Below are 23,271 nucleotides of genomic sequence, written 5' to 3' on the forward strand. Positions count from 1 at the left end.
ATTCCTTCAGGACCAGTCTGAATCTGCCCTTGCCTGCATGTCAAAAACACAACTACTGTCCTGCCAATACTGTCAGAAGCCTGCTCCTTAGCACCTGCTTTTTCTATTACACCCCAGCATATAAACAAAGGTGCATGTACTTTGACACTGAGAATTAAAATAATTGAGAGAAAAACACCAGCTAGCTGATTCCCTCCTTTGTTCTGGGCACTACACAGCAGCCTCCAGGTCACCAGGCAAAGAGTGATCTGTCAAGACAAGGTGTGACATTGATATGGGTTCTGGTACTCTGAACTCCATCAGTTCATGATCCGCGGGTCAGTTTGAGCTCTCCGCTGTAGTCAACACACTCACACCTGATTTTACATGTCGTTATCATCATCAAGAGCCAAAGCTTAGTTTGCCCAAATTTATTACTAATTCTAGGTTTAGATTTAATTCTTAATGCAGTAAGTATTTCTAGGTATGATCATTCCCTCTTGCGTTATTCTTGGATAATGGAAAAAAAAGATGCAGACACTTTGGAAGAAACAACAGTGCAGTCAGACAGGATAGCAACTCCTATATATTCTGTTGCTGTGGGTAGAAGAAAACCATATAATCATTTATATTGGAAAAGACCCTTAAGATCATCACCAACCATTAACCTAAAACTGTCAAGTCCATCAAAATCATCAATAAAACATCATCTTACCAACCCACAAACAGCCATTTTTATATTTGGAGCATGTCCAGCAGCTGACTTCCAGTCATGCTGCTCAGTCCAGATGTAACTTGTGTATTTTCACATTATTTTTAGCATTATTATTTTTCTTATACACGTCCATATGCACAGTTCAAAAAAATCAGCAGTGAATCAAGAAGTATTTTCTACACTGCTGTGGGGTATTGTTTGAGCATTCCATCTGGGCCCAGAAGGTGCCAAAAAACCCACAGCTAATCAGTTCTGCAAGAGCCTTTAAGCTCAGACACTTTTCCATTAGAAGGGTTGCCACTGAATCCTTTAACAAGAAGAAATGGGAGAGGTGGAAGAACAAAGCACAAGACAACACTCACTCTGAAATCTTGCAAACCCACATGTTTTGTGGGTTCATAAAGAAAAGGGCTTCATAAAGAAAAATGCAGCTCCAAGCAAAGGTGACTGGAATGTGGCAGTATCCAGAAAGAAAAATCGCCTCCAGTTGCAGTGACACTGGGAGCAGACTGGAACTCTGCCGCTTAGCAGACTTTGAGAAGTGACCGGAATCCCTCACAGACACCATGCTACCTCTGAGGTGGGCAGCTTTTCTGTTAAGCTGGTCTCAAAGGTTGGGAAATATAGACAAAGGTTGTGTCTGTGTTTCTAGAACTGCTTCCCTGTCTAAGGACAAGGCTTGATTCCAATTCTGTTCCACGAAGTTAAAGGAGAAGTTGACTGGCCTGTTTGATCACTTGTAACAGTTTGCACCACAAATCTTCTCTGTCATACCCCAACCAGAGGCACCAGTGAATCCACCCACCTCCACAGAAGTAACTCACGTTACCTCATTGATTTTAACACCAAGTATTATCCACATATTTGTTACTATGTCCTAAAAAATATTACATGAGACACTTGCGGCTGAGGTCGCACGGAATAAGTTGAGATTCAGATGTGGGCTCTTGGATAGCCTCCCCTCCTGGCAGGGGAGGCCAGTTGACTAGCTCAGGACTAGACAAGACTAGTCCCCAGTGCTTCAAAGGAAGGTGTAGGAAAGCTCAGGCGTAATAACTGCTGACTGTTTAATCCATCCATCTGTGTCTTACACTCTCGGTAGTTTAACCAGTCTGAATTTAAGCAACAGTTTGAGCTCTCAAAACAATCATTTCTGCACCAGTGCCACAAAGACTTCTGCTGAGCTACAGATTTTATAAGTAATTAAACTCTTTAAGTAACTTCTCAGTGATTATTTCCCCTTAAAAATATGTGGTTTCAGTAGTAAAACACTAAAAGGTCAAAGCTACTTTCAAGTATTATGTTAAGCAACTACATAAAAGCCATCACTTCATGAGAGAAAACACAAGACTAGAAACTTTACTATCCCTCTCTTTGCGCACTTCAGTGTTTTGTTATAATCCCACACCTTCAGAAAATAGGGAGGAAAAAGGGATAAAAAGGGAAATTATGCCACAAATATTTTGCAGCAAGAAAATCTGCTCTGGGAATGAGGCAGAAAAAGTACATCCAAGGGTCTCTGTGATTGGCCTAAACAGGTTTCTCTGCTTTTTAAGGCAGCAATTCTGGAACTGGTACTGCTGGGCAGTACCCACAGCACCAGCATGGCCAAACATGCGGCCATGTGTCTGTCAAATCACCTTTCAGCTCAAGAATCTTGCCCTTTTTTTGGTTACATAGCACCAGAAAATGTAACAAATCCAAGCTGCAGTGCACCCTGTGCATCTTCACTCACCTCCTTCAGTTCCTGTGCAACAGAATTAAGGCGTTCATTCTCAGATTGTGTGTTGGCAAGGACATTTCTGATCTGCTTCAATTCTGTCTGCAACTCCATAACCTTCTTCATGTAGTATTCTTCTTTGGTAGCTGATTCTTGAATCAGGGTCTCCTCTCTGCTCTCTCCATCTGCTGCTACCTTCTTGTGGTTGGTATGGGCCTGTCCAAAAGCCTAGGACAGTCAGAAAACACATCTTTTATCAGTAAACCTATAATTCTGCATAAGTAACTTCAATTTTAAATAGTTGAAAACATTTACCCTCATATATTTCTTTGAGGCAAAGGAACATAACCTTTTCCTACACCCTCCAGTTCTGGGGTCAGATTTCCAAATGCTACTAAGTGGCCAACACTGTGCCCTTGAAAGTAAACCGCAGCACCCAAACAGCGTTTTGTGATGCAGAATGCTTAAGCAGAACCTCATATAAACCCTTGTGGGAGGAAACAACAATGTACTGACTTGACTCTGCTGTTAAAACAAGACTGGCTTTCAACCAGACGACTGCAAGATGACCAGGCACTGCTGCACGCACATATTCTCTATAGTGGGGTCAGATTTGCTTTTACAAAACCAGAATCACTGACAACACATTTGGTATTAGCAGCCTGTTTCCTTTCCCAGGCTGGGAGCTCCCTGCAGCTGCTCCTGGCTGGAGAATACAGCCCCCTCCCCTGGGCTTGGCGACATCGGCAGAGCTGGTCCGGATCCAGGCTAAGCCAGTGGGGTCACGCTGGCTGAAGTAGGTCAGCGGACAATCCCCCAGCCAGCTCGAGACATCAATCGCCAGCAGTGTGCCAGCAAAGGCACTCAGAGGCAGGTCAGAAATCTAACCCACTCAGCACAGCCTGCCTCTGGCTAGTCCTGAAATTGGCATTATTTTGCCTCCTCACATTTCTTTTTGGGGGTTTTCATTTTGCTTAAAACCCTTTCCGGTGATGGCCCTTGTGGTAGTGTTCTCCACATGTGCCCCCAGCCCACACAGACACCCCAGCTGCTGTGGTACGGAACAGCCTGTGGCTATCACTGGCACATGTTGGAGAGCAGAGCTGGCCACTTCCAGCAGTTATATTTGTAACACACTGCCTGGTAGATCAGCCATACTCAATGAGATTAAAAATGCGATCTTCACTCTTGCACCATAATCCAACCCAAGGTGTATTTGGAGCTTTCAGGCGCCCTAGCATCTTTTTGGGATGCCAAAACATGGCAGATTTTCCTAGACAACATTAATATCAGGCCAAGTCAAGGACAGAGAAGCATCTCATGAAACTCCTTATCTAGTCATGCATTTTCAATTTATCATCTTTTGCCAGCTCTTCAGAAAAATACCATCAGAGAAGAAAAACAAATCTGCTTTGAAGAGAAACAGATTTCAGTGTTTTATTACTTCTGTGTATTACAGCAGGCACATTAATAACACAGAAACTACTGACTATACCAGGGCTGAAACAGCTGATCAAGTATGCTAGCTCTGCCTACAATTTAAGGCACCCAGATACTGCTCCTATCAGACTAAGTTTTTATCTCCGATAAGCAAGTCAGAGATACAGGAGACATATCCATTGCAGAAATTCTCACCAGATTCATCAAGATGACCTAAGGGAAATTAAAAAGTATCATATTTCAGACAGAAAGCACCATCTGTGCGAGTCCTTGTCAAATGAATTTCAATAAAGCAGCTTAAAAGCCTAATACCCAAGATCTCCATAAATGTTAAAGGGATAACCAAAAGCATGCCAGCTCCTCAAATAACTTATTACAGGAAAAAAGAATAGTGTAAGATCCACCTTTTATAGACCAGCATGAATGACAAATCTCTGGCACAGAGAAAGGGACAATGGGCATCTCCTTGCCCAGTGAAGTAGCACAATTTGCTCAGCTGCAGGATGCCAAAATAGCAAATGGAAGCTCAGGACACTTAAAGCCACAGCTGATCAGCCAGACCTCAGAGTCCAGGCATAATTCCATCAAGGAGCTCAGTAATGCCACTAAGGGAGGGATTCTTAAGAATAATGACTAATTTGCTTGTGAAAGTTCCAAGGCAGATGCTAGGCCTTGGGTGTCTTTAACATCTGGAAAGAAGCTATCATCATTTTGCCCAAGTCACAATTGACAGCAAGTATTTAAACACAGAAACTGCCACAGAGGATGAGACTGGGCTTTTTTTTTAATCCAATATCCTGTCTTCTACAGAGGCTAATGCCAGATGCTTCAGAGAAAGGTGCAACAAACCACATAATCTCCCCAAGCTGGAGATTGCCTTAAGCCTCGAAGGAGAATGCTTAATGTAAATTTGGAAGAGCTACTAACATTGAGTTATCCATGTAAAATACCCCTTTATTTTTCAGAGGTTTATGCATTTTTGGCCTCAGTAAAATCCTACAGCAATGAATTCTGTATTTAAAATCTACTCTTACACGACAGTTTTTCATCAGTTTACAGGTTTCCCACATTTCCGTATAAGAATGTGTATTTTTGTTCAGAGGCTTGAAGGTGTGTTGTTAATTCCATGGTCCACTGTCAACCATTCACTGTTTTTTGAGACATCAATCACAACTCTCTTATTCTCTGGTGATGGCAAGGTGAAGTTCAATAAGTTATCACTATTTTTATGTGTGAGAGGTTTTTCCATTCACTACAACAGTGAGGCTCCCATTTCAGAAACTGCCCTTTATTATGGCTTGTCCCAGCTGGCACAGTTGACCCAACCAAATCAGAACTGCTCACACACACTAACAGAAACAAGCTCATGGTCACTCCCACCAAAGGAAGCCGCTGTTCTCTGTGGGCTACAGTTATTTCTGCGCAGTAAGGCTATTATTTGCTTTCAGCCAGCGTGCTTGTGAAGTGTCAGCAGAAACCCTGCCATTAGCTTGAGTATGACTGTTTGGAGTACAGAACTGTGAGTAAACGGACTGTGACACACAGAGAACATCAGAAACCTCCTTAAGAGCCATGGTCATCAGGACAGGCAGCCTGGAACAATTCAAGCTGCATGCATTTAAAAGAGAACACTTGAAAAGCACTCCCATTCTAACCAAGCTTTGTTATCTTTCTTGTACGTACTTAGAAACAACCTCAGACGTCACTGTTACAAACCATTTTCATAATTCCTGTGTAGAACAGGAAACGTAACTTTTAACAAAATTGTGCAAAATTACAGGGTAATGCAATTACCTGCCATAGCTACAGCCCAGACCTGTCTTAAATCAAGCTAGTAAAAGGAAAACTCACTTTTTACTGCTATGCATGAAACCCCTAAACCTTCATACATCCTGGAGTCCAGCACCTGCCCATCTATTTTTACTTTAACATTATCTAAAACACAGAAGCAGAAGTCAAAGTTACCCTGTTCTTCCTCCTCTTCCAAAACCTCTATTTCTGTCTACTAGGGAAGAAAAGTATTCACAGTTGTATTGGAATGATAGGCTTTGGAATATCTCTTCACAAAATAAAAGTTTCTGATGTGAGGGCTGCAAAATGAACATACCAAAAAGCTCACTGTTCAGGAGAGTCCTTTCGATAGATGGTTTCAAGGGACCTTTGGAGGACTTGGAGTTTGAGCCGTAAGTCTCATAAAAGAAGGTCTTAGATCAGTCGGCATCATACTTTTGCTATTGCTTGGAGCACGCATTATATTTTCTTGTTTAGCCAAACGTGTAGATCAACTAACTCAGAGAGTTTTGCTTGCTCAAACTAATATAAACGGGGGAATTGTGAGAGATTGGTCACGTGAAAAGGGACATATCGATTCAGGATATACAGATTCTTTGCAGCTTACTGATCTGAGAAGCTGACTACGTGGGAACGGGCACATAGGCCCTTGCAGCTAGATGAGCAAGGTCTCATAAGACAATGCACCACACATCCTGTGTAACAACTGAAGTTACAGAATATTACATGGATCTTGCTCAGTAACTGAACCACCATTGAGTCTTACTGCTGAACTATGGGTTTATTTGCAGAGCCAGCAAGGTTAGGTTTTGGCAGCAAAACAATGGACATCTGTGGTTAGAAGGCCAGGGAAAAAGGCAGAACTGCTGACCACGAAAGGGGGGTCTAAGGAGGGGTTTAGAATCAGCTTAATCGACGTGAACCACTTAGAATGCGCCGTTACGAATATGCATAAAGCTTATTATTGTTAGTATATAAGGAGTTCTGGTACAATCAATACATCGGATTCCTGCTGATCACTCATATTGAGCGTCTGGGTTTCCCCTCTATCGCGACAGCAAAACACCATGTTCTGCTCAACAGCTGCCTCTAGGAATTACGAGACACTAATGTTAAGGGATTATCAAAGTTCTTATCTTCCAGATTCCCAAGATCAGGGCAAAAGCAAAATCAAAGAGTTCATGAACCGAAATGCTGTCTTGCTATTTACTCAGCTGTGCTTGTCAATGCATGGGAAAGCACTTTGCTGGACAAAGGTTACAATTTACTCACAACTATCTCTTCAGAAAGCTGCACGGGACACACATCAAAAGCCCTCCTTGGGTTTAACACCATCTGAAACCAACATAAATGAACCTCTAACCCCCAACACACAACCTCAAATTCTGTAACAGATAACCCCAAATTCTGTATAGCCATTTACCTCTGGACCAGGCAAACATGAAATACTTCCCAGCTGGGGGCTCGCATTTATGTGGTCTGAGGGCAGCGAGCTTAGAGAAGTGCACCAAATCATTTGGATGCTAATTTTAGGCTCTTGCTAATAACCTGCTGCCAAAGCTGCAAATCGACTGAAACCCTGACAGGTTTCCTTTGGTCAAGCTGCCATCCCCTACCAGACATGCCAGTCCACGAGGTCCTTCTCCTCTCTTATTTCAAATACACTAGGCAGCCTTTCCCAAAGGCCAATTATAACATGAAACCCACGGGAAAATTTACCTTAATTTGCTGGTGAAGGTTTACCAAAATTAGTACTGAAAATGCTATTAAATCAAATTTCACGTTTGCTGAATTACTTACATCAGCAGACTCAAGGCATGTAGAAAACACATGCCAGCATATTCTTAAATAGCCCAGAAAATATTGTTGCTAAATCAAGGAGATTAATACAAATTTAATCTTCAGACAATGATGTCTTAAATCTCAACAAATCAAAGCTCTCCACAACAATTACAAATGGAAAAAAGGATCTGGACAGCAATTGGATGAGGCAGACTCATCCAAAAACTGCAATGTTACGCAAAATGGTCAAACCCAGCTCACTTCAAATGAAGCCCTGGATCAAACTACATTTAGACTGAGTTTAAAGTACTGATTTCCAAAAGACAGACTTAAGAAAAGGTTAAGCTTCCTCTAGGTTTGATGATTACACAGATTCATCTATTTATGTTGCAGGAGGAACAAGATCTCAATCACGCAGATGCAGATAGTTTTTTGCATGAAACCCAGCACAGTGAAGGATGCTTTCCTATAAAACTCCAAGCTTTGAGAAGAAAGTTTTCCCAATTCTGTGAAGTTTAGCATACTGCTAAGATATCAAGTTCTTAAAAAGATTGTTAAGATTTTAACCATGACCTTTTGAAAGTTCTTTATCACAGCACAGCTGTTCACTGAACGCATGAAATGTGAAGAATCTCTGAAATACGCTTCTTGGAGAATTCCAAATGCTTCTCTCAGAACAGCTGCTGTGATATGGGAGATGCAAAGATTGATCTCAGTCTTGCTCAAAAGCAAGACTCCAGGGCCTTCAGGAAAATCAGAACAGCTCTGCCTTATTAGCCTCTGTGGTATGTCACTCCTGACCTCTACTTAGCCCAAAAATCATCCAAAGTATGCTGGTTATGGTTCCATATCTTCTGGGACTTCCTGAACTAGACTGCTAAAATCAAGACTAACACAAAATACTGGGATGCCACTATCAAATAAAACCCCCCAAGGTGATGCTGGAAAGGGCTTTTTCTCAACAAACCCAGTGTGATCTCAAACGCTCTACGAACCTCTGCAAAGAGCTGGTGTCCCTAAAGGCCTGTTGAGAGCTGACCAGAATCCAGGTGCTGGACAGGGATCATTAGAGGCTCTGGAGGCTGCCCTGCACTGTCTCTAGGGCACTACCTTCACTCTGTACCTATCTTCTTACACACATTGAACCATGGCAACTAGGGAAGGGCAAAAAAAAGTCTCATAGCTGCTTAAAGCAGATATACTGACAGGGAAAGTCACAGCCCACCTGCCCTCAGATGACACAGATGAGGAAACAGAGCAAGTAACATCTCCCTCATACTCAGTCAAAATGACAGGGAGGTTCCTGTGCCATGCAGAAACACACCCAAGCAAGCAGAAAACAACACAAATATATCAGTGAAGGAATTTCATAAGATAAATTGCTTAAAAATTCATTTGTCAAGTAAACCCAAGCTTGTGTTCTCCATTTAAAGAAGTAGGGAGGGGGCAGAGAGACACAATTGCTTATATATGAGCTGAAAAACTAAGGAAGAGGGAGGAAAATCTTAAAAGAGCACAGAACTCCACAATACAAATCAACTTCTGGACATTATCGATCCCCATGCTCATTTCTTCTCAAATGAAGCCTCCCTTACCTGTTCATCTCCTCATTTCTTCCCATTTTCTAGGCTGCGCATCCAGCCAAACATGATGCTGAAATGTTAAGCAGCAGGGGCAGTCATTAGTAAATGCCACACTGGCCTTTTCTCTGCAGTGAAACACTGCTATATGATGGTAACCACCCTCAACAGATGAAGCAGCATGAGGCATTAACCCTTTCCTTCACTCAAACAATGATGTTTATGAGATGCTTCAGCACTTCTTGCTATCTCAGTCACATTAACACAGCTGCTGCACCACCACAAGCAGACCAGAACATGGACACATTCCTCCAAGATGCGTGTTAGGAAGAAGAGGAATTAGTTTCAAACTCATTGACAAGAAAAGCCGACATAAATACATGAGAAAGGCAATAAAGGAGAGCTTGTCTGAAAAGAGTTCCTTGACTTTCTCAATCAAGTTTGAAAAGCAGAGTGATGCATGCATGCACCAGGAGAGCAGCACCATGTACATCCATCACCAGAGGAAACACACACAGAAGTGCCTACTCACCTTTGTGGTGAGGTTTGGGAGCACTCTAGCAGATGGGTTTCTATTGCTTTTGTGCTGAAGATCAAGAAGGATTTGCAGAAACTGCCCCTTTCAGAAGGCTATCATTAGCTACTCTCGCAGTAAAAAAATGGTTTACCCATAAAAATTAAACAGAACCCAAGCCCCCAATAAAAAGAGGTGCCATTAATCAAGATGTCCTTTTTTTAAAAACAAGGATAAAAGTCATGAGACTAAACATCAAACAAGACACTCTCCTTCAGTTGCTCTCTACCACTACTCAAGAGTGATTCAAGTCTTTTTTATTTTCAGGAGGCTTTGTACTGATTAACAGAGATCAGCACTCATCCTCCCTTCCATCAGCTGCAGGCACCAAACTGTGATCAAGGTACACATGCTCTCTCCCTTTGGTGTCAAGGGAGCAAAGCCAGCCCTGCCAGGACTCATTACTGTCCACTCTGACCTCCAAGCAGTGGTCTTGGAAAGCTTGGAGTTAAAAGCCAAGGACATTCTTCACAAGCTATTTCATTCACCACTGTCATTCATCACTGCCATGAAAGACTGTGGGCATCGCCACCCTCGCGGATGTGAATGCTGCTTTTGATGTGAATGCTACTTTTGTTTCAAAGCTCACGCTACAAATTAGCTAAATACATATCCTCCCAAAATGTGGTCTCTGTCACTCACAAACACATGTGACTACTGACATCAAAAGTACATTTACTGACGGTGTGGAGCATTTCCTCATCCCCAATGTCCTGCTCTGGAGACAGTGGGCAGGACGGTGTCCCCATGGCCACCTCAAAACCTGCCGCTGCTTTCTTCCTTAGTCACCTTCCCAGGAAAGCCACACAGCCAACAGCCCTCTGCACAGCCCTCCAGCAAGTACCAACCAGCAGCTACTCCAGTTGTTCTCAGTGACTGCAATGGGCACTCAGCCAAGGCTTGGGATTCTGGTTTTAGCTGGGGTTTTTTTGTAATAAAAATTACTGTAACTGTAGCAGGGAAGGAGAATTAGAAAGGACCCGATCGCATTCTACTGAGTTTAAACCAGAGAGGAATGGAAGTTTTCGTGAGCATACATTTGTGCTTTCTTATAAATAAAGAAAAGGTGCACGTGAGAGCAGAAAGTCGAGGTGGAATGACACACAAGCCAACAGAAAAAAGTACTCCTTTCAGGATAACTTTATGTCTGATGTGTTAAGGAAAAACATAAAACAAGCTATCCTGAGGCATCTTTCTCTGCTGTGCATCATAACAGATCAATGAACTGCTGCCAGCAACATCTACACAGCTCCAGATGAGACCTCAAAGGAAAGAAAGATGGAGACGTGCAGGAGAAGGAGTTAATGCTGCTGAACATCAGCACCGTTTAGGAGCTTGACAGCAGAGGAGGCTAGAAATTTCTACCTACAAGTGCAAAGGGTGCCCTTACCTGCCCATTGTGGTATCAAAACGCAGCTCAAACTCACTCTTCCCAGAAGTCATGCTGCAGGAAATTTGATCATCAATTGCTAATTTTTAAACCCTTCTGCTAAATTTGATGGAATTATTTATTCATACAGGCCAGTTCACAACATCAGCTGATCCTGTTAAGCAGGTCATTGGGTCATCTTTCCCTGCATATGAAACAAGAAGTGACTGCAAATGGACTCTGAACGGTGGTGTCCTGTTAAGACTGTCGCTCCTCTGCAGGCACTCGAACTAAGCACCTGTCAGGACATGCATTACAAATAACAGTGCAGAAACTTGATGTAGGTATTACCTATAATGAAATAATTTTTAGAAACTGAAAACCAGGAGCAGTGATCTCTAAGTATTACACGCAGCTGACCTTTAAGAATAATTTCACTAAAGCCCATAATTAGTCCTGAGAAGATATGTTATGAACCTTCAAAGGGTGCAGTGGACACTAGAAACTTAGAAGCAGCCTGTTCCTTCTTAAAATGTTAGCTCTTTACTTAAAACTCAACAACATCTTACTGAAATTACACATTTCATAAAGGACAATGCAGGGTTATCTTAAGTACATGCCTCACACAGCCTTTATTGTCATAATTCATAGAAGAAAAAACTTTCATCTAGTGCTACTAATGAAAAGATACCCACTGCTATTCAGTAAGCACCTGATCAATAAATCACTGGAAACTGAGCAAACGCATCATGGAGTACCTCTGCTGACATCACTGCCTTCCTCCTCATCTTCACCTTTGATAAGGATAGTAGAATAGAACAATTTTTTTACTCTTATCAAATAAAGGGAACAATGCAGCCTTGCAGAAATAGATAAGGCTGACAAAGCAGAAGCCATGCAAAACAATGATATTGCACTTACTCAAAAGCAGCGGTTGAGAAACAGCCACCTAAAAAGACAACAGAAATTGAAGACCATCAAAGAATACCCCAAAGAACATACAAGGACTTCCAATAACGAGTGCAACTATGTAAAATAAAGTAACACGTACACATGATGTAAGCAGGGATAGCTAATGAATATGTAACCAGTGCGTATGTTAAAAACTCTGTTTACCAGGGCACTTGACAGAGGAGGGATACTCCAAGCGACCGCGGCTGCAATAAAGAATGCCTGCTTTCTAATACTCAAAACTGTGTTAGAAGGTTTCTATCTGGCCAATTTCAATATCACCTTCAACCTACAGACATAACCTGACAGTGAGGTACGTGCTAACTAATGCTCAGTAACACCAGCCATGCACATGCTAATGTGTCCCCTTTCACTGAGCCTTGTGCATCATAATGCTATCTTCAGGGTCAGCTGAAATTTCATTATTGTGCTTGTTTCAGCTGGAATAGAGTTAATTTCCTTCACAGTGGCTAGTAAGCGGCTATGTTTTGGATTTGTACTGAACAGAGGGTTGATATAATTTGGTTTTGTTTATTGGTAAGCAGGGCTTACATAGAGACGAGGCCTCTTCTGCTTTTTGTACTGCCATATTGTAAAGAGAGTTGGCAGACTAGGAGAAGACACAGCCAGGACAGGTGACCCAAACTGACCAGAGGGATATTCCGGACCATGTGACATCATATTCAGATACATACTCAGGATATAAAGCTGGGGGGAAGAAGAAGGTTAGGAGGGACATATGAAGTGAAGGCATTTGTCTTCCCAAGTCACCATTGCGCAGGATGGGGCCCTGCTCTCCTGCAGGTGCTGAACACCTGCCCAGTCATGGGAAGCAGTGAATTAATACCTTGCTTTGCATTGCTTGTGTGCACAGCTTTTGCTTTTGTTATTAAACTGTCTTTATCTGAACCCACAAATTTTCTAGCTTTTATCCTTCCGACTGTCTCCCTGATCCCACTGGTAGGGGAGTGAGAGAGTGGCTGTGTGGGGTTTGGAGGCTGGATAGAGTTAAAACACAACAATACCACTAAAAGATTCTGCAACAGCATGAAAGAAAAATCAAATGAGATCTCAGTCCTCTAAACGTGTATGTAGCTGTATTTAAAGTTAGGAGGACTTATACTTACCAAAGACAACTTATAAACTTACTAAAACCAACTTATATTTAGCAAAGCCAGTATATGCATTCTGTCCTTCACATTAGACCAAAATGGAAATAGTTTAACTGCCCCACATATGACTCGCAAGAAAAATCTTTTTTTTCTATTTGAACACAACGGTTTTCCTGAAGTCTGTCGGGCGTATGCACTGGGAATGTGTGTGGCCCTGCAAGTAGCAGGTGTGACCAAGTTCTTCCTGGCAATCTTGGATCTCCAGCCCAGCACCACCACCTCCTTCATCCACAGCCCCAGCCCATGCTCAGCCTGGGACCAGCCACCACTTGGATGCCAGTACACTCATACAGGCCTCAGCTCCTCATTTGTTCCTCACCATGGCAAAAGCTCTCACATTTTCACAAGTTTAGGAGTAGGACTCAAATATCTCCAGGGACCAAACAGAAACCTTAACTAAGCAGCAGGCATAGATTCACAAACAACAGCTCACAGGAGATCTGGCACCTTCAGTGAAATTGTGAGGCTTTTCAAAACATTACATCACTTCCCACCATGTCAGCCCACTCCATACTGACAGCAAGCACTTTCCAAGAGGTCATGCAATGGTGAAGATTTGTGCACACTCCAGGAGAGAATCCAGTCCTTGGTCTGGCTTTCATTTTGTTAAAATAATGGTTTACACTTTCTTTGGTGAAAGCCCAGCTAACACACAAAATAATTCTACACTGCCTTCCATAAAATGCTGTGGTGTGAGCTGGAGAAGGATTACACCTTCCAGAGTGTCACTGCAGCGCAACCCTGCAGCAGAGCTCACTTATCCTTAGGTGACCATTAAGTAATACACAGTAAGGAAACAAAGTGACGTTGTAGAAATTTGGAGTATCAGGCTGCCCATGTACTGGCGTAAAAGCCTGCTGAACGTGCTTCAATGTGATTAACTCCAGAATTAAAAAAGAGTTACTGCAATATTATGAACTACTTTTCTATAAAAGGAGCATAAAAATAAAGCATAAGATAGAACATCCTTGTTCCCACACAAGAAAGATTACTTACTACATATGAGCACAATCTACTTACGCAACCGATGTTTAATTGCAGGCTTCTACAAGGTCAACCAAGAGTTTAAATTGGCACCAAAGGAACTGCTCCCTGGCTCCGCAGCCAGTGCCAAGAAATTAAGTTTAACCTCTCTCTCACCTCCTCTGCCCCAACCCAGCATTTGAATAATTAGAGAACCGAGAAGACAATTGTTTTAACTGGGAGCAAGATTGAGAGTTTAGGGATGCGAAGGCACAGCTTCCACTCGCTCTTTAATTATTGGTAACCAAAGGACCACACACACACACAGAGCGGTGATAGAAAACTCTTTCCATCCTCTTCACTGGCTTTGCTCCCTAACCAAGGACGTTTTATCTGTATGGCTATCAGTAAGCACGAAATCCTTCAGTGATACTCAAGTAAATGTCTTCCTTTTTTTTTTTAATACAATAGCTAATAGCATTAGGATCTCATTGCATGAGGAATCCTCCTAAGAACAATGCTTGCCTGCTGCGCAGGCACACCCACTCTAGAAATAACACAAGGAAGTAAGTTGCATCCTGAAAAACATATGTAATGTACAGCTTATTACCCTGCTGCTTGTTTATCAGCATAGAGGCTTCCTCTGATGTGACAATAGTAGAGGCTTCTGTGAACAAACCCTGCTCTACAAGGAGTCAGAAATACGGCTGCATAAACACAGCCCAGTACATATAAATACCTGTTAGTTGCTGGTAGCAGAACGAACCAGGACATGAGGCACTTTGGGGGAAAACAAAATAAATTTTAAAAACTCAGACTAATTATTTAAAATACCTGAGCAGATTTTTAATCACTGAAGTATTAAAGGAGACTAATGCTAAGTGTGGAATCACTTCCTGAATATGTCAAAATTACCTGTGCTCATGTGAGCTCTGCTGTTCATGGACCTTTGCATGAAGAGCTTTATAAAAACCTAAACTACTAGTCAGGCTTTTTGGTTTTAGTGGTCTTCCACCATTCTCACACGCACATGCGCACACACGACTGCACAAGGCATATCATCAAATGTACCACTGGTAGCTAGTTCTGCATGGCAAAAGCAGACACTTTCTTGTTATCTAATTGACCTCTCATTAAGGATTTGTTACACCTAAATAACAAACTCATTTCCCCCCTAGAACCTAAGCAAAAATCCAGAGAGTTTAACCCAAATACAACAGCATAATCTTTTGTGTCCTACTAGCACAGTACTTACAACTCCAGAGGAGTCTCTCGATTCCCTCTGCTTGTAGCCTACATCCACGCTTCACACTGAACTACAGCTTGTTCACTTACCATTGCCCATTATGGTCGTGTATTGCTTAAAAAAATAAACATTAGACATATTTGAGCCTCTGTTTTAAGGTCTGGGTTAAAAAGCAAGAAGGGAGAGGGACAAAACTTCTTCTCATAATGCAATTTCTACAAACACCCTGTAGCGAGCAACTGCCAGCTGCAACAGCCACACAGCCAAGTCACTGGTGTGCACCAGTTAATCCGGAGCACCCAGCTCAATCTATACTCCGTGTGGCTGGTGAGGTACTGCCCAGCGCCCTCAGATGTCTGCCTGTCAATGGTGTCAGTGTCAGAAACAATTCAGGGACAGGGTTTTACCATCACTTAAAAAAGGGAGGACAAGTGCATTTTCATCTGCTCAACTCCATGGGACACTTTCTGGAGTAAAGGGGAGGATTAGGAAAGAGAGAACTACAAAATACAGGAGGAAGTGAAGCCCCGGTGCATGACTTAAACACTGGCAAACAGGAAGCAGAGGCTTCCCTTAGGGCCCCGTCTCTGGAGGGGTCCCAGCAGCACCACACAGGAGGGGAGGAAGCCCCCCAGCACACGGCAGCACAAGCAAGCTGACAGCTATTTTTACAGGGCCCTGTCAGGATTACAGCAGTCTCTGCTTATTTTGGAGCAGAATACCTGTCAAAACAGAGCAATAACAGGCACTTTCCTTACTGGCAAGAGCAAGACTTTTGGCTAAAACAGCACAACAGAGGGACCTGCACACCGTCACATACGTGCTGAAGATGTTATGGATCCTGCCCCTTTGTCCAAGCCCACTCTAGCAGCATCCAGCGCACCTAAAGTGACCGCACCTAGGTTATCCTCAGATGTGTCACTGCTCTGTGGCCATCTGAGAGGTCCTACATCACCACTTTCTCATGAGACTATCAGCTGCAAAGCAAGTGCCTCTTCTCTCCAAACATTGAAACACTTTTCATGATTTAAGTTCAGTTTTGTTTTCTACCTTATGAGCAAACCCACAGTCTCCAAAGTTCAGGCCTGATGGTACCTTGGGCAGTTTCAGTACCTCTAATGTAGATTCTTTCAAGTGCTATCTTGTTTTAATAATTAAAGAATGTTAGCAAGTACTATCATCAGAAAGATTCCTGCTTGCTTTTTATGCTCCTGGGCCATTCCCTGAAATATAAAGTAAATTCTTGTTCTGTACTATAGATAGAAAAAAATTCCTTATACCAGTTTCACATTCATTTACCTCCATTTTGTAGATACATGAACACTGTATTTCCAGATACTCACTTTCCAACCACCTGAGGAATGATAAACAGATACCCACCTACCTGGCATCCAGACCTCGGACTTCATCACATACTCCACTCAAATCATAAATATGTCCACATTTGGCATCAAGTAACAAGCAGACACTTATTTCCTGTTATCCCTCAGGCAAACACAAACAACCTAACCTTCCAGCCCTGGGCTTTGTTCATTAACACTGGGTTCTTCGATTACGACGAACAACTTCAGTTCTGCAGAATTTCAAAGGTTTTTTTAAGAACACCAAGGTACTGATGAAATCAAGATTAACACAAGCCTCTTCCTTTATTTCCTTGACATATAATCATCAAAATGAACCTTGAAATTCCACATGAAGCCAGAATAAAATGCATCCCTAACCGTAACCACTTTGACATTCCCAAACAAAACTTGAGGTCTGTCTAAAGCATGGATAAGCTACATTCCTTGTCTAATGGCTGTCAGAGCAACACATTAACTAGCTGTGCCACTGAGAGGGAAAGGCGTTCCTCCTCAGTCTACTCAGTAACTCCACAGCCTCATAGGAGCAAAAAGCAAGGGCCTTCCAGCTAACTTATTGACAAGTACCATTTTTGCCATTTTCAGTCATATTTGCTGGCTCAGAAATACAACTTTAGAACAAAGTCTTTCCTGCTTCCACTACCTGCCCTAAATTTTATACCAAGGGCTTAAGTTCTGCTATCATTTACAGGAATGTAAGTGAATGATAGTAGAGATTTTGACTAATAAACACAAGTATAGAAAATGGACCCTATAAAAAGAGATACCTAAGCCATTTTGCATGCTACATAGCTACATCCTGTTTGTATCACGGAAAAACACAAGTACTCAATATATTTGAAATCTTTCCCAGATGTGCAAGTATGCCATTCTGTTCAGGATTTTTTGACACTTTTTTTTGGTACTATTGCTGGTTTTAATAAAACAATTTAAACACACTCAAAAAACCTCACTCAATACAGATACTAATTTTTTTCCATGGTCACTGCCAAAAAAAAAAATATTTCAAAACAAAGTCTTCATTCTTCAGCTCTTAATGATTTTAATAAGCATCGTGTGTTGTTCAGAGTTACAAAAGACTACCAGTTCCAGGCAGTGACTGCAGGGGTCGTGCTGCTATGAATTTCAGATCTCCATTAAGAACCGTTTAGAGCTTGCCCCTCTCGCACTGTGCAAGGCCCTTGTGTTTATATGCCAAGCATTCCCTCAGTTAGAACTCTCCAAACAACCAAAACCATGTCACTTTATGAAATCTTGCAGCTCCTTTGGCCAATTCACGTTTCTTCAATCAGATCTATGTTTAACCCAGAATCTTACAAATTTCCAGTTTATCTATTGGCCCTAAGTGTAGACATCTCCTCACAAGGTTTTAGTCTAACACACACACACAAAGATTGCCATTGTGAATACAGCACAATCTTCACCAGCACAGAACTGCTGCAAAAGCAAAGCTGAAGCAATGCAAGTCACCAGCTGCAGCCAGTGTCCAGCCTGTGCTCTGCACACATGCTGCCTGACAAAAGTCTACACCGTCAAACTGAGAGATCAGTAGCCAAATCTAGCCCAAAGGCAATCTTCCCTACTGCTGAAGGTTCTCCTCCCTGACAATTCAGCAGCATGGCATTGATCCAAATGGGTTGCACATTAAAGACATTAAAGCTTATGTAATTTTATGTATCCTGCCCGAACTATAAGGGAATAAGGCTGTTGGAAACACAAACAGGCTAGAGTAAGAATACAGATGAACAGCCAAGGAAGCTACAAGCTAGAATGCAAAATACAGAAAATCCATGCAGCCAGGTGCAGGGTGCACAAAAGAAAAAAGAATTCATGACAGTATTGGATTTCTAGCTATGAAATGCAGCTACACCAGCAATATGCTTATGTAACAGCAATCAGCTGGCAATCAAAGCACAAAGCCCTTCAACATCAGTATCTTTAACTGCTCCAAGGATAAATTCAAAGGCCACTTGTCACCATAACAGCTGTCCAGCCAGCTCTTCTGTTTTGCCTATGTTTTTGTTTTCTTAGATGGGGAATGTCTGTCACAGATTCATTCATGTCTGTCACCATCCTCCAGCCAGGGGCCCTTCACGTGGTTGCTAACTGAAAATGCATCTTAAAACAGATAAACACGTGACCTCACGTTCAGTAGGAACATAATGCAGGTTTTGTTGCCTCTAATAATAATTTAAACATCTCTTATGAAAGCTCAGTTGCCCAAGGTCACATGCCTGAGAAGGTGATAAGTGTGAACCCCTCTGCCAGCATCCAGCCAGAACCACTCACTCTTACACTTGGGTGAGGACCATATTATTCAGGAGCCACCTACTTCTGGGCTGCAGACAGATCAAGAAAGCCCACACCAGGTCTGATCTTTGTAGTAATGCTACAGACACTGCTATATAGAATCATAAGTGAACAGGATGGTAAAAAAAGTCTTACATAATAAGGATTTTAAGAGGATTTTATGTAATAGTATATTTCAGATCCTATTGCTAGAATTATCCCACTGAAATTCTCCAAATTATTTTTTTCCCCTCAAGGAATTTGTGTAAAAACATGGAATCAAAGCAAGCTTCTGGATATGTTTCACAGATGAGCTGCCCACAAACTTGTGTCCTCATTACTGCTCCCTCCCTCCATCCTATTTGACTGCACTTTCTTTAAACAAATCCATGTATTTACGAGCAAATAAACATTTTGACTGCATCTTGCTCTACAGACACAGTAGTTCCCCTACGGAGAGGCATAAAAGACTAGTCTTAACAAGGGCTCAAAAGGCAGTCTCCTCCTGTCCCCAAAGATGAAATTTGTTGTTTATTAATCCAGATCAGCAATTGCAAGAGAGGTGAAAAGTCAACCCCCTCGTTGATTTATATTGTGGCAGCAGCCTTATGTAAAATAACAATAATTTTAACTACAGTTTTATGCACACAGCTGCCTTAATTAAAACAAACCAACCCATACTGCCAGGACTGTTTGCTTTGATGCAACACTTACACAGCACACAGCTGGTGGCTAGTGAGTGGACAGCCAACAGCACGGACCCAGCACACACAGTCACAGGCAAAGTCATCTTCCACCACCACAGCATCCAGGGTAAGGACTTCAGCAACAGGAAACCTTCTCGCAAGTTTCATACCAGAGACCATACAAGGAAGTGGTAAATAACTCCTCTACTTCTCCATACACCTCATAGGGGACTTTGGAGTGGGATCTACAGGCAGACGGATTAAAAAGTGTGAGTCCTCTCCACAGACAAACCATCCAGGACCATTGTTGTATGGGTTGGCTGGACAGTGGCCCAAACAATAAGCTGTTTTCATAAAATCAGGGATTCATCCTCTTATGTGGCATGAGGGAGGGATTAAGCCTTAATTTAGCACCATTTAGAAAAGATTACCCTTTAATTGCAATAGGAGTTGGCAGACACTGGCAGCAATGAAAAGCCTTTATCCTGCAAAGCTTCCAAGCGGTCAGTGACAGCTCCCAGGCCAGCAGCAGAGAGCCAGCCCGTGCTGTCCCCAGCCAGCTGCTCAAGGCCACTAGCTGGAATGCAGGGGGCACACAGCTGCATCACAGCTGCAGAGACAAACCCTTCATTCATTGGCATTCAGACTGGGTAGGGCATGTGGGGCTGCCACAGTGCACTGAGGAGCCAAAGCCTTCAGAAGGGCTCAGCTGCCAGTACCACCCAGAGCTCTGCCCGGCAGGACCCAGCTGGTTTGGGCAGAGATCCAGTATCAGGGATATGCCCGCTTCCTGCCTTCTGGTATCAGTCTGGCCAGGTCAGCAGAGGAAGCTTTCCACTGACCTCAGCTCTGCCATTCTCTGGTGACAGGGCAAGAGAGGTGTCATGCTGTATTTTTTGGCAACAAGAACTCTGCTAAAGCAGATGCATGACATGCCTCAGACAGAAGATTGCCAGATCCCTGACAAGGGCTCCCAGTAGCCCATTCCAAATGTCTTCTAATTTGGAGGAAAGCTAAACGCTCTTCCAGAGTGGCACCCAGGAAAATGTAATTCTTGTTCAAACAGATTTTGCTGCAGCAGTAATGTCTGTTTTACATCTGTGCTGGATTAATCCCAGTTTAGGCTGGCATAGGACATCCCAAAGCCTACTTCAGCTTAACTCAACCCAGCTTTATTTTTAAAAGTTCAATGGAAAGTAGTGATTTCTACGCACAGACGAGGCCTTAAACCAAGGTTTAACCCTCCTCCTCTCTACTCCTCACCCATGCCTGGCAGTGCCTGGCATTTTTGACAGCCTCAGGCCTGAAAGATGAAGCCACTGCCCAGCTGGCTGAGTCATCTGAACTTACTGGGAACCAGTGAGGGGAGAAAGAGTTCTACAGGAAGAAGGCTGTGAGCTGGAGAAGAAAATTGTCAGAAAAAGACCAATTAGATGAGGAGCCATGAGAAGTACTAGGTAAAGGGAGAAAGCAAATCTTGTAAGGAGAAGGCAAAGAGTATTTGTCCAAGGGAAACGATAAGAGATGACAGCCAAGACAGTGGCATAGGGTAACAGCGGCAGCAGGATGATCAGCGACTGCAATGGAATTCAGCAGAAAACCAAGGAAAAGGAACAAAACCAAGTGCAGGAGGAAGTAGAGTGGGAAGAAGAGACATGAGCCTGTAGCTGTTTGTCCACTTCAGATATGAATGGGCAGGCTCATCCTCTTTGTGCCCTAACTGCTTCCAGTTTCTCAGCCAAAGGCTGAAGTTTGTCTCCTATGCTGGAAGAAAACCTGACCAGTAATTGTGTCATTTGCTCAGGGCATTCTTTCCTAAACATTTAAGTTTCGAAAGTTCAACACCAAGTAGCCTAGCATTGCACTCAAAAACACCTTAGAAGAAACTTTAGAGTATATTATTAGTTATCCTTGGACACTATTACACTTCTTTGCATTCACTGTCACTGCTACCCTTGCTGCTCATTCTCAAACGAAACACTGGGTACATCTATACAGGACTAATGTCTAAAGCACAATTAATTCAAAATAAAACTGTGATCCCAACATAGAACTGAAGCAGACCAGTTTTATTTTTTAAGACTACAAGGAAGAATTCTCTGTCTCTCCAGGAGTTCATTTCATATTTAGAGCTTGAATTTGAGCAAGTTGATTTGTTGCATTATAAACAGACACTAGTTTTATGCACACAAAAGCCAGAAAGTTAAAGAAAAAAATGAAAGAAATCAAGTAAGACCAACTCTAGCCATCCCCACAGATGTTACTCAAATTCCTCGAACATAACTTTTCCATTATTACTGCAGTCTTTTGCACTGCAATAAGAAAGAGAAACAGACATATACCCATTATCTACAGACCTGAAATTTCAAGACACTACACCAGTAACCCAACAGGAAAACAGTACAACTACACTCTGCTGCAGCACCAGTTCCAAAGCTAGCATTAAGACAGATCTTAAAACGCAAGAAGAGGAGTTAAACAATTCAGGAGTTAAACAATCTAAGCCTGAGCAACGGAGAGCATTCCTGGGTGCACAGACACCAAGTATTGCGCTGTTCCTGATAGCTCTGGAATCCTTCAGAAGTAAAGTCCAGCTTTAGAGCCTCGGTGAAGTAAGAGGCAATGGAATAAAACTTGGATCCGCATGAACTCCACATCTCGTGGAGGCTCTGTTCCCTTCTACAGCAGTGCCTACTGAAGATTAAGGCCACATTCTTCATACAAAGCCTAACGTTATGTGCAGTAAGACAAAGCTAACACATGACTAGCACGGTCATGGCAGACAACACTAGCATGGTACCAGGCAACAAATGGAGCCCAGGGCAAGAAAAATAGTTTCATCAAATTAATCACTTTCTATGGAGATGACCCTTGTCACAGAGAACAATGATAATAAAAACAAGAAAATACATTTCTCGTAACGCACACATAGAAATATAGTGTCAACCTTAATGCTCTTTCAGGCCTGTTGTGGAAAAAAGGGCATACACAGTCACATTGAGAGCGGCAGACCACAGGGCTGATAAATGCTCTTCGAAGCCAGTTCTCACAATTCCCAGAGCCAAGACCCTTAAAAGCAAACAGATGCCTCACAGGGCCTTTGCCAGCCCCAGAAGCCTCCCCAGATGAGCCAGATTCCAAGATGTTCCCCAGCTGCAGTCCCTCACACTGAGGAGCATGAAAGGAATGAATGTCTTAATGTGCTCCCCCAAAACCCTAACAATAGAGAGGTCAAAGGGAACATCAGACCAATTTTAATGTTAACAGGCTTTGTGTCACATTAAAAGGGTCCATTTGCTTCAGTCCCAATAAGTCATTTATATTTTAGGGCACTAGGCCACAAAGGCTACATTAGAACAACAAGCTACAAACCAGTGGAGTAGTTATATTTTTTATATATATATATATATCTATATCTATCTGCATATACTAGCAGCTCTCTCCCACCACATTTCTTTACTGTACTCTTATTGTTTGGTTTCTACCTGTTTCCCAAGTGAAATGAGTAGGCATATTTCTCCTTGTCTCCTTCCACAGAGAGGATAAGAACAAGCTGATTTATTATTCAGTGTCAGGTGGAAGAGCTGTCTGAAACATTAAACTGCCAGGAAAGCTGTGCATCCCTACCTTTCACTATTCCATGTGAGCCTGGA

At 42.5% G+C, this 23,271-nt stretch overlaps 1 protein-coding gene across 2 annotated transcripts in view; it reads right to left on the reverse strand.

Annotated features, from left to right (window-relative positions):
* Nucleotides 1–23,271, reverse strand: part of BICD2 (BICD cargo adaptor 2) — a 60,922-nt gene that overhangs the window by 22,259 nt on the left and 15,392 nt on the right. For both annotated transcript variants that reach the window (XM_032120589.1, XM_032120590.1), the window contains exon 2: nucleotides 2,430–2,642. In XM_032120589.1, coding sequence (XP_031976480.1) covers nucleotides 2,430–2,642 — 213 coding nt within the window. The remainder of the gene's footprint in view (nucleotides 1–2,429; nucleotides 2,643–23,271) is intronic.

The sequence above is a fragment of the Corvus moneduloides genome, chromosome 11 (genome assembly GCF_009650955.1).
Source record: "Corvus moneduloides isolate bCorMon1 chromosome 11, bCorMon1.pri, whole genome shotgun sequence".
Classification (NCBI taxonomy): Eukaryota; Metazoa; Chordata; class Aves; order Passeriformes; family Corvidae; genus Corvus; species Corvus moneduloides.